Below are 14,338 nucleotides of genomic sequence, written 5' to 3' on the forward strand. Positions count from 1 at the left end.
TGTATTAGAACAATAATGTACAGGCCTGGCTATTTTTGTGTGAGGTGGCGTGTTCTATAAGTCTGTTTGTTATGTCAATCATGCGGTGTCGAACCATTACGTTAAATGTGCACTTTCATGCAGATAGTAATGTTACAGCAGTGGCGTCTCCTGGGCTGGTGCCACATGGTGCGGTTTTCTAATGGAAACAAATAGTTTTCTATTAAAAATGAAAGGTTGTTGTTGTTTTTTCCACTCGAATGTTATTCGTCGCGGTTTGCATCTTGGACCTACCCCTGACGAGGCAACTCAATTAAAATAAGAATATTTAAAGAAGGTACGCATCTGTTAAACTGTATTTTTACAGTTTAAAATTTTCTCCCGTTTGTTTTACATTTTATAAATGTTAATGCGTATAAATGCGTGTTTCTAAGGTAACGAAGAAGAAAGGAAGCGGTTGTTTTTTGGTTGGAAGGTTTCTGTTGAAATCACGACATGGTCTGACATAATGGACGTGAAAAAAGTAGCGTGGGTAATAGCGTGGTAATAGATCTAGTTGTAAATGAGTTTTCTTTATATTTGAGACGTGAGACACAAAGGACTTTTTTTTGCAGTGAGTTCTATTTTGTTTTACTTATCAAGTCACTTGTTCTACATACATCTACTTTTAAGTTGACTCCGTGTTTAGTTTGTAATAAAAGTAACATTAAGTTTTATTGAATCGGTAAATTTGTTAACGTTTCTTTAAAGTTCTATATTTAAAGTTCTGTATTTAAAATACAAAACGCCTACATCGGTTTAGTTGTACTAGCTGTTTGGAGCTATGAAAAAAAAACAAGACCGAGCAATAGCGATAAATATTTCTATTTCAACACAAAAATAATTTGATACTCCAGTTATTACTAATTGTCAAAGCATACTAGTCACACTGCAATTTATCCACTCAGTAAATGAGTTTATGCTTTCTAATAAAATTTGGAAAACAATTGAAGTCAGAATAACAGAAGACGTAAGACGAGTCACAGTAAAGCGCTTGGCTTCCAAACTGGGGGTCCCGAGTTCGAATGCAAGTAAAGACTTTTTTTTATTAAGGAATGTTGGGCGCCTCTGAGACCAACCATTTCAAATGGTTACCTGACATTTGATGTGGAAAAGTAAAGGTGGTTGTTCGTTGTGCTGGCCACACGACACCCTCGTTAGCCGTGGGCGACATAAACATATGACCTTTACATCACCTGCCCTATAGATCGCAAGGTCTGAAAGGAAACTTTCTTTTAAGAGATATATTCTGATGTAATCTAATTTAATGCCATGGCCTTAGCATTTTCACTGATTAACTAATCGTATACAAAAAGCAGGCCTTTATATGACCACTGTATACTCCTTGTATAGTCAATATACATTGATTGATTAATTGTAAATATTGAATTTCTTGTATTACTTTATAAAAATCCGGTAATAAAGGCAATCAAGTTTTACAAGTTTAAAGGTGGCTTCCAAAAGATATTGTCGAGACGTCCAACGAGTTTCTTTATCGCGTTAAACATTTTGTCTTTCTCAGTATACACAGTTAATTTATTTTTGATATTCATTTCTTCTTCACCTCTAATCCGGCAGTGATACTAGCCGCCCACTGCAACCAGTTTGAGATCTTACAACTTCTTCTGGTCCACGGGGCCTCCATTGACCGCCCCCACGAACTGTCCTGCTCCTGTAAAAGATGCCAGGCTAAAGTCCACGCAGACAGGTAAGTCTAGGCCATGTTGTTGTTTGTTCTGCCTACTGCTGTAAGAACTCCTTGGGTTTCAGAGGACGTATTGATTTTAGCTCAGTCTCTTACCACAAGCTTAATGTACAGAAATCAGCGGTCACCTAGTTTTTAGCATAGACTTATATATATTATATCTAGACTGGACATGGAGATCTTTTAACACTACAAAAAATGTGAATTAAATCGGCTAGCTTAGTGATGCCAAATCTTTTAAAGCCATGAGGCCAAATAAATTTCCAAATTCGTTATCGTCATAATGGTCATATTTTGTATTGTCATAAGGGTCGAGTCATAAGGTTTGAGTCATAGACTCTTGAAACAACAAAAGCCCATTTCCGCAGGCCTTTTTGTTCTGCCCTCAAAAACCTCACATTCCTACTTCAGGTGCCTTGTGTCCTAAGACGCTTGGGACTAGACTGTCACTAGAGTATACCGGGAAACTTTCCGTATTTTCATTCAATGTAGCGCAGTGGCTGCGGCTGCCATAAAACGGCCCCATTTAACGGTATGTGGATTATGACAAAGCTGTTGGTGCTCTTTCAGTCCCCGACAAGTGCAATGAACTAAGCTCTTAGGCAACCCAACGGGAGTCTTGTTATGCTATCTTGAGTAACCCGAGGACCAAAAGTGAGCCAAGCTATCATCTGTAGGGGAGACGACTGCTACCATTAGAGGCGCAGCCCCCACAAGACACCACAGACAGTCTAAAATCAAACTGAGTTCAATAAAAAGAGTTCCATAAATAGCATTTTAAAATTTGATTTGTCTTTGAACTATTCCGCACTCAGTTTGAGAACCTTTGATGTGGCACTCACCCTGTAATGGACGTCACGTGAACAACAAAATCAAATGCACTAACAGATTCCGACAGATAATTAACTTTCATGGATCGATGATAATAAACTGCAAGTTGAAATTGTTTAGAATGGCAGCACGAATTTATGAAAAGAAAAAAAGATGCGAACAATAATTAGATTTATGCTGTTATTATTTTTTTTTTACATTTTATTCTGAGTTTATTTTTAGTAACGCACTGGTGTAAACAAAAGAGTGATATAGTCTAGAGGTAAAGGACTATCATTGGAATATTATAAAGTGCAGTGGATCTCTACATTCGCTTAAACAAGATTCTTTCTCGGAGGTGGGGGAGGAGGGGCGTGGTTAAAAAATGTTCCATTGTTTTTTAAAATAAAATTCTTTAGTTATAAAGAGGAACAACAATCGCTCTTTCAGTTGTATAAACACTACAAGAAGCATGCATATAGTGACCCTGTGGGACCATGTAAAACAAAGGACGTCTGAGCCATTAGGCCTATTTTGTATTAATTGTTTTTTTTTGTTTTTTTGTTTGTTTTGTAGCTGATGAAGGCCTAGTGGCCCAAACGTTTGACTTGGTCTAGCAGGGTCACATATATACATGTTTATTGTGTTTTCTATACAGTCGTTCAGCCCTGCAGCAGTATATCTTTGTAAGTTTTATACAGGAGGTATTGTCTTTTTAAAAAATCTTATTTATATTTCTTTAATTCCTTTTAAAATGTCCATCTGGCCTAATTAACTTTAGTAATTTAGTTTAGTCGATTAATTGATAAAGTATATTTTATAAATGGTGTCACACAAGAAATAAAACGTAAATGAAGTGAAAGATGGCTGCCGGGTCGGGTATGAGGCCTATTGGTCACTGTGGTACACGCTTCTGCCTGTCGTCACGAAGATCCCGAGTTTGAACCCTCCCTGCATTCATCCATACCTTTCCTCCATTCATCCATATCCTTCCCCTGCATTCATCCATATCCTTCCTGCATTCATCCATATCCTTCCTGCATTCATCCATATCCTTCTTGCATTCATCCATATCCTTCCTGCATTCATCCATATCCTTCCTGCATTCATCCATATCCTTCCTGCATTCATCCATATCCTTCCTGCATTCATCCATATCCTTCCTGCATTCATCCATATCCTTCCTGCATTCATCCATATCCTTCCTGCATTCATCCATATCCTTCCTGCATTCATCCATATCCTTCCTGCATTCATCCATATCCTTCCTGCATTCATCCATATCCTTCTTGCATTCATCCATATCCTTCCTGCATTCATCCATATCCTTCCTGCATTCATCCATATCCTTCCTGCATTCATCCATATCCTTCCTGCAGCAGGTTTGGTCTAGGATGACAAAAGGAGTCATTTATATGTAAATAACAAGCATGTCATATTTACTTTATTTAGTTACAGAGCCAACTGCCATATTTGCTTTATTTAGTTACAGAGCCAACTGCCATATTTGCTTTATTTAGTTACAGAGCCAACTGCCATATTTGCTTTATTTAGTTACAGAGCCAACTGCCATATTTGCTTTATTTAGCTACAGAGCCAACTGCCATATTTGCTTTATTTAGTTACAGAGCCAACTGCCATATTTGCTTTATTTAGTTACAGAGCCAACTGCCATATTTACTTTATTTAGTTACAGAGCCAACTGCCATATTTGCTTTATTTAGTTACAGAGCCAACTGCCATATTTGCTTTATTTAGTTACAGAGCCAACTGCCATATTTGCTTTATTTAGTTACAGAGCCAACTGCCATATTTGCTTTATTTAGCTACAGAGCCAACTGCCATATTTGCTTTATTTAGTTACAGAGCCAACTGCCATATTTGCTTTATTTAGTTACAGAGCCAACTGCCATATTTGCTTTATTTAGTTACAGAGCCAACTGCCATATTTACTTTATTTAGTTACAGAGCCAACTGCCATATTTGCTTTATTTAGTTACAGAGCCAACTGCTCAATGGTTTCACTATTCCTGTTTCGTTGATGTCTGAACACTTATTTACTGTTTATAGTTTCCTGGTCCAGTAACTGACCAGACATGATGTCTGTTTTAGCCTTCGTCATTCGTTACTTAGAATCAACACATATAGAGCACTGGCCAGTCCGGCCTGGATTTCACTGACCAGTTCTGATCCAGTTCTCACAGCATTCCAACTATCTTGGGAACTCGACCACTTGGCCCTGAGAGAAAATGAGTTTAAGGATTCGTACTTAGAGGTGCGACTTTCTTTGTTTAATGTATATTATTTACGGTATTCTCTCTCTCTCTCTCTCCTTTTTTCACGATAAAAAATGTCAACATTTTGATATCTAATACCATCTCTCTCTCTCTCTCTCTCTCCTTCTCTCTCTCCTTCTCTCTCTCTATCACTCGCTCTCTCTCTCTCTCGCTCTCTCTCTCTCTCTCGCTCTCTCTCTCTCGCTCTCTCTCTCGCTCTCTCTCTCTCGCTCTCTCTCTCACTCAATTCTTTCAGACTTTCTATCTGTTCTTCCCACATACTTTTTCTTACTGTCTTTGTTAATACATTTTTGTCACTAATTTTCTCTCTCTTTCTCTCTCTCTCTCTCTTTTCACAATAAAAACTCATCCATTTGATATCTAATACCATCTCTTTCTCTCTCTCTCCATCTCTCTCTTTCTCTCCCCAGACATACTTAATTACGCTACTCGTCCCAAGAAAAGGTCCATTCCTTGTCACTGTTCTCTGATCATTTTCACTTTTTTTTTTCTACCGTGACGTTAGTGTCTCCGTAACCTCACTTAGTTTTAACATTTGTTCTGCTAATGTCCATCACACTTAGACCACAGAGCAATGCCCACCACGTGTAGACCACGTAACAATGTCCAACACGTGTAGACCACGTAACAATGTCCACCACGTGTAGACCACAGAACAATGTCCACCACGTGTAGACCACAGAACAATGTCCACCACGTGTAGACCACGTAACAATGTCCACCACGTGTAGACCACAGAACAATGTCCACCACGTGTAGACCACGTAACAATGTCCACCACGTGTAGACCACGTAACAATGTCCACCACGTGTAGACCACGTAACAATGTCCATCACGTGTAGAGCACGTAACAATGTCCACCACGTGTAGACCACGTAACAATGTCCACCACGTGTAGACTACAGAACAATGTCCACCACGTGTAGACCACAGAACAATGTCCACCACGTGTAGACCTCAGAACAATGTCCACCACGTGTAGACCACGTAACAATGTCCACCACGTGTAGACCACGTAACAATGTCCATCACGTGTAGACCATGTAACAATGTCCACCACGTGTAGACCACGTAACAATGTCCACCACGTGTAGACCACAGAACAATGTCCACCACGTGTAGACCACAGAACAATGTCCACCACGTGTAGACCACGTAACAATGTCCACCACGTGTAGACCACGTAACAATGTCCACCACGTGTAGACCACGTAACAATGTCCACCACGTGTAGACCACAGAACAATGTCCACCACGTGTAGACCACAGAACAATGTCCACCACGTGTAGACCACGTAACAATGTCCACCACGTGTAGACCACGTAACAATGTCCATCACACGTAAACCAATGACCTTATTAAAACGTGAAGTCTTTGAATACGCCAAAATGTGTGTTCAACGCAGAGCGCTAATATTAAGACAGTACACTGATGCTATATGTTTCATTTATTACACTCTTATTTGATCTATAATATTCTATATTAACATAGTTGATAGAATTAATTGATAGAAACGAAAAAATAAAACCAATCAATTTAAAACATTTGTTGCATTTTGCTTTCTTGTTGTGTTTATAAATAAAAACAGTGTCCACTAATTGTACTTCCTATCCACTAGCTAGGCCAGCAGTGCAAGAAATACGCCTGTGATCTTCTTGACCAGTGCCGCAGCAGTGACGAGGTCATCGCGGTTCTCAACAAGACCAGCGAAGAAGATTCCGAGTACGAGGACCAATGTGATGCCGACGACGACAAATTAACTCTTTCCAGGCTGAAATTGGCTTTAAAATACGAACAGAAACAGGTGAGTCAATAGCCTGCATTACACAGATTGTCTAACTTGAAAGTACCCTGCATTACACAGAGATTGTCTAACTTAAAGTAGGCCTACCCTGCATTACACAGAGATTGTCTAACTTTAAAGTACCCTGCATTACACTGAGATTGTCTAACTTGAAAGTACCCTGCATTACACAGAGATTGTCTAACTTATAAGTAGGCCTACCCTGCATTACACAGAGATTGTCTAATTTGAAAGTACCCTGCATTACACAGAGATTGTCTAACTTGAAAGTACCCTGCATTACACAGAGATTGTCTAACTTGAAAGTACCCTACATTACACAGAGATTGTCTAACTTAAAAGTACCCTGCATTACACAGAGATTGTCTAACTTGAAAGTACCTGCATTACACAGAGATTGTCTAACTTAAAAGTACCCTGCATTACACAGAGATTGCCTAACTTATAAATGAAGTCTAGATTGTTAATCAATCCGTGTGGTTGACTCTAGGGACAGTTGGTTTGGTAACCCCTTAGAGGTTAATCTAAGATTTACATTGGTGTGTGTCATGTAATGTTAGTTGCGGACTATATTTCCATCATTGTATATCACAAACACGCGCATATGTACTACTTGTTACAATGGAACTGGTTAAGATACTGCGACATGAAATACCAGACGTTCAATCTGATGACCCAATGTCTAATGTATGCTGGAGGTCATAGTTTTGGTGCAGAAATAAATTAGCGCAAGATAAAACTTAACTTCCATAATAAATTCGCAAAAGGTTGACTTAACATAAAGCCTGAATTTTATTGACCGACCCAGCTTATTTTTCTTTCCAGGACAGAGCCAGAATCTTCTGCTGAAAGATCCTTGCTTATTTTCATCTCACATGTCTATTTTTTAATTTATCTTGGAAGCTTACTGTTGTTTCTTGAAATGTAAATCCGTTTTTTATGGCTTATAGCCTTATACAACTAAAATAATCTTCACAATTTTGTCACATGCAATAGAAGATAACAATATTAATTATAATTTATATAGCCCAGTTAACACATATAATCTAGGCTCAAGACACTGAGGACAGAGCAGACATAAACAAGGAAAGTATTTTTAACAAATATTTCCTACACTATGTTAATAAAATATAGCAGTGTAGACGTTTCTTATTTATATAAGCATTACAACACATTAGTGGCTAAAAATAAAGCGATTTTTTTTCTAGCATTTCCATTTCTCTTTATATTTATGTAATACATCTTTTATCTCTTTGTATGTAAAAATTGTGTTACTGATAATCAGTAATAAGGAAAGTTAAAAATAAAAAATAAAAAAAAAAAATAGAGAAAAAAATTATAGAGGTTCCGTAGATAGAACACCAGACTTTGGTGCAATATGTAAATAGAAATTAAATAATTAATGAATTGATCTTTCTGAAATGTAAGTAAACTGTGTAATCACATCGACACAAATTTATGAACGAAAAGTTGTTAAAAATAATTTTAATAATTATTGATATTCTTTTTTCCTATGAAGAAAGCTGGGGTTAATTGGTAGGAATGTAAAATTACACACATATTAAAAAGGCAAACTAAATCAAATATGTTTAGCGATCACGTTGGACTTGTATTTTTATTAAATGTAATAAAGTATGTGGTTTGTCTGAGCTCAATCTGGATTGAGACCCTAAGCGTTGGTCCATGTACAAACAGGGCCGGCCTTTGATAATTAGAGGCCCTAGGCTAAGTGACTTTGGTGGCCCCTAAATATAAAAAAAAAAGGAAAGAAAGAGCGTAAAAATAGAGTAATGAAATTTATTAAAAACCTGGCCATTTAGCCCTAAATCAACAAAAAAACTGTTATTCATAGTTGGCAATATCCGTGCTAGAGATGGAGTTACAGTTTTAATATAGAGTCGTAGAATTCTGTTTAAGTTTTCCCTATGTTCTGTAATTTTTTTTAGTCCCCACCACTTGGAGGCCCTAGGCGGCTGCCTGGTTTGACTCTACCCAAGGCCGGCCTTGATGTACTGAAAAGGCCTGCAAACTTACGTTTAGAGTGGAAAATGCGATGTATCCGGAGTCCATGATGTGCATGGCTCGCCGAGGACCTTGAGCAGGAACGTATAGGAATGTTTACACATTCTTATTATTATGATTAATCTTATCTTATTAAATACAGACGTTATTTCAAAAAGAAGATGATTACGTTCTACGCGTATCCCTATGTCGGTCTAGTCATGCCTGTTAATCAATGACTTAAACTCTGCCAAGTCATTGGTTTTCCTGGCTGATACAGGCAACCTAATCCAGGCAACCTATTCCATGCTCTAATAGCACTAGGGAGGAAGGAGTAGTTCAGGGGCGGACTGGCTATATGGGCATTCGGGAAAATGCCCGGTGGGCCGGTACCCAAATGGGCCGGTAGAACCACAGTAATCATCTTCTTTTTTTAAAATCACGTCTGTATTTATAAGATAAAGGCCGCGTGGATGTTACTAAGGCACGTATTAAATTGTTAAAGGTTTTATAAAAGGGCAGGGGCGCCTGCAGGATTTTTTTGCAGGGAGTTGCGACCTATAGCCTTAGTCGTAGCTTTAACTTTCTTATTGCTTTCTAGTTACGTAGATTATTAAAAAAAAATAACGTGTGCGCCTCCCCTCTTTTTTTTTTTTTTGCCTTATGTGATATTAAAAGCACTAAACGCTTGTTTTATCTAAAAATAAAACAACTAAAGCGAACAAATTATTTACTGTACACATTGTGAAGTTTATCCGTGCGTTCCGCGCCTCCCTACTCTCGAAAAACAAACTGCAAACGTGGACTGTGGCTATCGAAACGTTCAATAACTTTATTGAAGAATGGCTTCTCGTCGCGATGGACAAGCTGGCGATGAACTCTTATCGTGCACTACGCTGAGTGTTTTAGGGACCCTAACAGAAAATCCTGTTTTGGAGCCCTGTAGGCAGGTGGACAGTGGTAAGTTCACTGCTCTCCGGCAATCTCTCGATCAACCTGATCCCAAAATTGCGATGGCTCTCCATCCCTTTGGATCTGGTATGGAAGAAAGGCTGGGCAGCCCAGCACTCTCAAATTTGCTACCCAGGCTTCCAACCAGCAATGAAGAGGTCACTCCATCTCAAGTTGTAAAGGGAAAAAAATCGTCTCTCGAGAAGTAAATGCCACAGACATGGTCGGCCATCAACTCCTGATTAGCTCATTCTAGCCTTTTACAATAATAGTTTCTCCTTACAACTGCACAGTGGAAGCATTGCTGGCTAAGTTGCCCTTGCGGGCGCCCATGCCTCTGAGCGAAGTATGCACTGTATGCATGTGTATATCTATCGATACATTATCAAACTTAACAATGATTTAGAGGACAGGTAGACCTAGAACTGGATGTCCATCATATAATATGCAATTTATGGGCCGGATGAGATAGAAATGCCCAGGCCGATTTTGACATCCAGTCCGCCCCTGGAGTAGTTGTATAAATTTGTCCTAGCATATGGAATAAGAAATGTGCCTTCATCGTTGTGTCTTTCTGAGTATTTTATTAGGCTTCGTCTTTGATATTTGAAAACTATGGTTCAGTGTTTTATGTTAAATCTATCCAGACAAAGTAATTTAAAATTTCTATTGTAAATCTGTGAAAGAAGCTGAAATATTTCGAAGTGTGTGGCTGGTCATAGATCTTGTATCCACACACATAAAGATGAATCTCGACACCAGTTCTGTATCAAGACTTGTAAGGAACTCTTTTGGCAAGTTTTATCTGCACTTCTGAGCGCAGTGTTTGCATTGACATCTACACATTGGCAAAAGTCTTTATTACAAATATATTGTAAATAAAAATGTGGCAAGTGAATTACATTTGATCAGTTGTGTTGAGAGCCTATTGATGGCTTCATGATTTAATTCACATTGTTTGAATTTGGTATTACTTTACTAAAAGGTTTTAGTTGATCTGAAGAAATCTTTAAATGTTGTAACAGACAAACAAAAAATTTCATTGCGTTCCTAAATAAGCTTGACATTTAAATTATTTTTTTTTTAGCCTGATGTCGAAATGACGTCATGGCTTTTTTTTTTTTTTGTAATGATATCAACAAAACGAGATCTAAAATCTTTATTTATTGATTTTAATTTTTTGGGTGTTTTTAATTCATTATTTGCATGTTTATATTTTAACATTTTTACTTTCCTTATCAGTCCAACTCTCCTCTCTCTTTCTCTCCTCATTCTTTCACTCCTCCTTATGTTTCTAGCCCTTTCTCCCGTCCTCTGTATTTTTTCTCTCTCTCCTTCTTTTTCTAGCAAGTTGTGTCAGGAAATAAGGCCACATTTTCTTCCTATACGACATTCAGTAATCCAAGGTGCGTGCACATGTCAAAATTCATTTCCAATGTTTCTGAGAAAAGCCAATGTGTCGGAGATAGAATACGAGCTAGGAGAAAGTCTGCTCAGGGGAAAGAAAGAAAAGGCAAAGGAAGAAACTTGATCTATAAAGAAAGAAGCTAGATGTATAAAATAAGTTGATCTATAAAGAAAGAAGCTAGATCTACAAAGAAAGAAGCTAGATGTATAAAATAAGTTGATCTATAAAGAAAGAAGCTAGATCTACAAAGAAAGAAGCTAGATGTATAAAATAAGTTGATCTATAAAGAAAGAAGCTAGATGTATAAAGAAAGAAGCTAGATGTATAAAGAAAGAAGTTAGATCTACAAAGAAAGAAGCTAGATGTATAAAATAAGTTGATCTATATAGAAAGAAGCTAGATGTATAAAATAAGTTGATCTATAAAGAAAGAAGCTAGATGTATAAAATAAGTTGATCTATAAAGAAAGAAGCTAGATCTACAAAGAAAGAAGCTAGATCTACAAAGAAAGAAGCTAGATGTATAAAGAAAGAAGTTAGATCTATAAAGAAAGAAGCTAGATGTATAAAATAAGTTGATCTATAAAGAAAGAAGCTAGATCTACAAAGAAAGAAGCTAGATGTATAAAGAAAGAAGTTAGATCTACAAAGAAAGAAGCTAGATGTATAAAATAAGTTGATCTATAAAGAAAGAAGCTAGATGTATAAAAAAAAGAAGCTAGATGTATAAAGAAAGAAGCTAGATGTATAAAGAAAGAAGCTAGATGTATAAAAGAAGTCGATCTATAAAGAAAGAAGCTAGATCTACAAAGAAAGAAGCTAGATCTATAAAGAAAGAAGCTAGATATAGATGTTTAAGCTATGACTGAAAATGTGCCCGTTCTGTTTATTTTTCTTATTTATTATGTTGGGTAAAGAGAGATGGGAGCTCAGGTCTTATGTTCCGGAAGTTATTGGCTGCATTTGTTTCTTGCTTTTGTTATACAAACCATTTCTTCAGCTACAATCAAGAAATTCTAATAGCGTGACTTTGTTCAAGGAAAGTAAGACATAAATCTTGCGCATTACGGTTAGAGTTGTCAAACTTTCTGAAACAAATGTTGAGCCCTGACAAGAAACTTTTTTTTTGGGTGTAACTGTAAAGTAAAAAAAAAAATGTCAATTTTCAGCCTAGACACGAAACAAAAGGTACAAAAAATGTTCACAATTCATTTGCCTCAGACATTAAAATGGCAATGCGCTTAGAATAATTATGTGATATATTTCTACATTGCATATCTATATCTATCTCGATATCAATCTATTCAAATCATTCATAAGCCAATGTAGATTAATATTACTGTAATTTATTATTAAATTATATTGTCTATTTTGGTTTAATAGTAATACAATGATACTAGTTTACCTTGCTATATCAACAAAGAGGATAATGTAGAATGACCTCTTATACTCCTTGAAGGCCCTAAACATTCCTAAGAAGATTCTATTACCTCATCGTTACCTGTCAGAGGGCAGTACTGCTGCAGATCTGCCACATCAGCAGAAAATTCCTAAGTGGACACTGTTAGAGGAACTACAATGAATTTTGTTTCCCTTTAACGAAAATCAACAGTGGCATTGCCAATAGTAATAAACTAATAATAACAAATATATTTAAAAAAAAAACATGTCTTTAACAAATTTAGCTGCGTGGGGGAGAGATAGATAGATAGATAGATAGATAGATAGATAGATAGATAGATAGATAGATAGGTAGATAGATAGATAGAGAGAGAGAGAGAGAGAGAGAGAGAGAGAGATATCAAAGCCATTGAGTCCAAAAATAGAACAATAGAAAGACAAAGTGGTGGGCATATATTTATGTCTAGGTGACATACTACCAATCCTTCTAGTGCTTCATAACGACATCAAATGTGAATGTAATACTAATATTTAAAAAAAATAAATCTTTCTATCCGGACACTTTGGTCACCTAATTTCGGGCTCTAGATCTGCGAATACGATAGCTAAAACAGATTTGCAGTATTAATCATGATTTTATAGACATATTGATGGTTTCTCTTGCGTGAGATCTGACAGAACGGCTGAGTCTAAGAAGAAGAAAGGTGGAGGGCTTTGTGTGTACATCAACCTCAAATACTGTACCAACTACACGGTTAAAAAGAGAATGTGCTGTCCGGATCTAGAACTACTGGCGCTTTCATTGAGACCTTTTTATTTGCCACGAGACTTTGGTGTTATTTACATAGTCCTGGTTTATGTTCCGCCTACAGCCAAAACGGAATTTTCAGCTGCAATAATCGCTGACGTAGTGCATGAGTTTCAGACAAGGTCACCGGACGCACCAGTAGTTATACTGGGTGATTTTAATAAATGCACCTTGAAGGTTGACCTACCCACCTTCTATCAACACATTTCATGTCCGACAAGAGAAAACAGAACTCTGGACTTATGTTATTGTAACATCAAAGGAGCATTCACATCTCGTGAAAAGCCACCACTAGGATCATCGTACCACAAAACAATACAACTGCTGCCTACTTACCGTACAAAACTTAAAGAAGGAAAAATCATTCAAAAAAACGTACAAGAATGGACACAAGACAATATTCTCAAACTACAGGGATGTCTAGACTGCACTGACTGGAATTTGTTCAAAGAGACCACTTCAAATCTGGAAGAATGGGTCGACGCAGTGACAAATTACATCAAATTCTGTGAAAACATGTGTGTCAGCAGTAAGAGCATCAAGATATACCCCAACAATAAACCATGGGTCACTGCAAAAATAAAACGGGAAATAATCAAAAAGAAAAGAGCATTTATGAGTGGCGATGGACAGACAAGGAAAATAGCTCAACGAAATCTCAACGTCGTTCTTGAGGAAGGGAGGAGAAACTACCGCACCAAACTGGAAGACTCAATTAATACAAGTGACATGAGACAGGCATGGGGCATCATGAACAAAATGGCAGGAGCACAAGTCAAAATTAAAAATAATCTTGCTACAAGAGACGAAAAAACATTGGCCAACGAGTTAAATGATTTCTATTGTCGCTTCGACACGAAAGATTTTAATTATCTAAGACTCAAAGCCCTTGAGGATGTCAATGTTAACAACTGCTTAGAATTAGCGATTACTAAAGAGCAAGTTTGTAACATTTTCAAAAACGTCAACCCAATGAAAGCTGGTGGGCCTGATGGAATAAAAGGGCGAATCTTAAAAGAATGTGCTGAACAACTAGCTGAACCTTTCCAAGATATTTTTTCTACTTCATTACTAAACCATGAGATACCACCTGTGTGGAAGTCATCTATAATTGTACCTGTGCCAAAGGTTTCC

General features: G+C 37.3%; 1 protein-coding gene across 5 annotated transcripts in view; it reads left to right on the forward strand.

Moving 5' to 3' along the window:
• Positions 1-14,338, forward strand: part of LOC106056780 (transient-receptor-potential-like protein) — a 79,999-nt gene that overhangs the window by 44,111 nt on the left and 21,550 nt on the right. For all 5 annotated transcript variants that reach the window (XM_056038661.1, XM_056038660.1, XM_056038665.1 and 2 more), the window contains 3 exons: positions 1,597-1,726; positions 4,646-4,808; positions 6,451-6,636. In XM_056038661.1, the coding sequence (XP_055894636.1) occupies positions 1,597-1,726; positions 4,646-4,808; positions 6,451-6,636 (479 nt within the window). The remainder of the gene's footprint in view (positions 1-1,596; positions 1,727-4,645; positions 4,809-6,450; positions 6,637-14,338) is intronic.

Source organism: Biomphalaria glabrata, chromosome 8 (genome assembly GCF_947242115.1).
Source record: "Biomphalaria glabrata chromosome 8, xgBioGlab47.1, whole genome shotgun sequence".
NCBI classification, from domain to species: domain Eukaryota; kingdom Metazoa; phylum Mollusca; class Gastropoda; family Planorbidae; genus Biomphalaria; species Biomphalaria glabrata.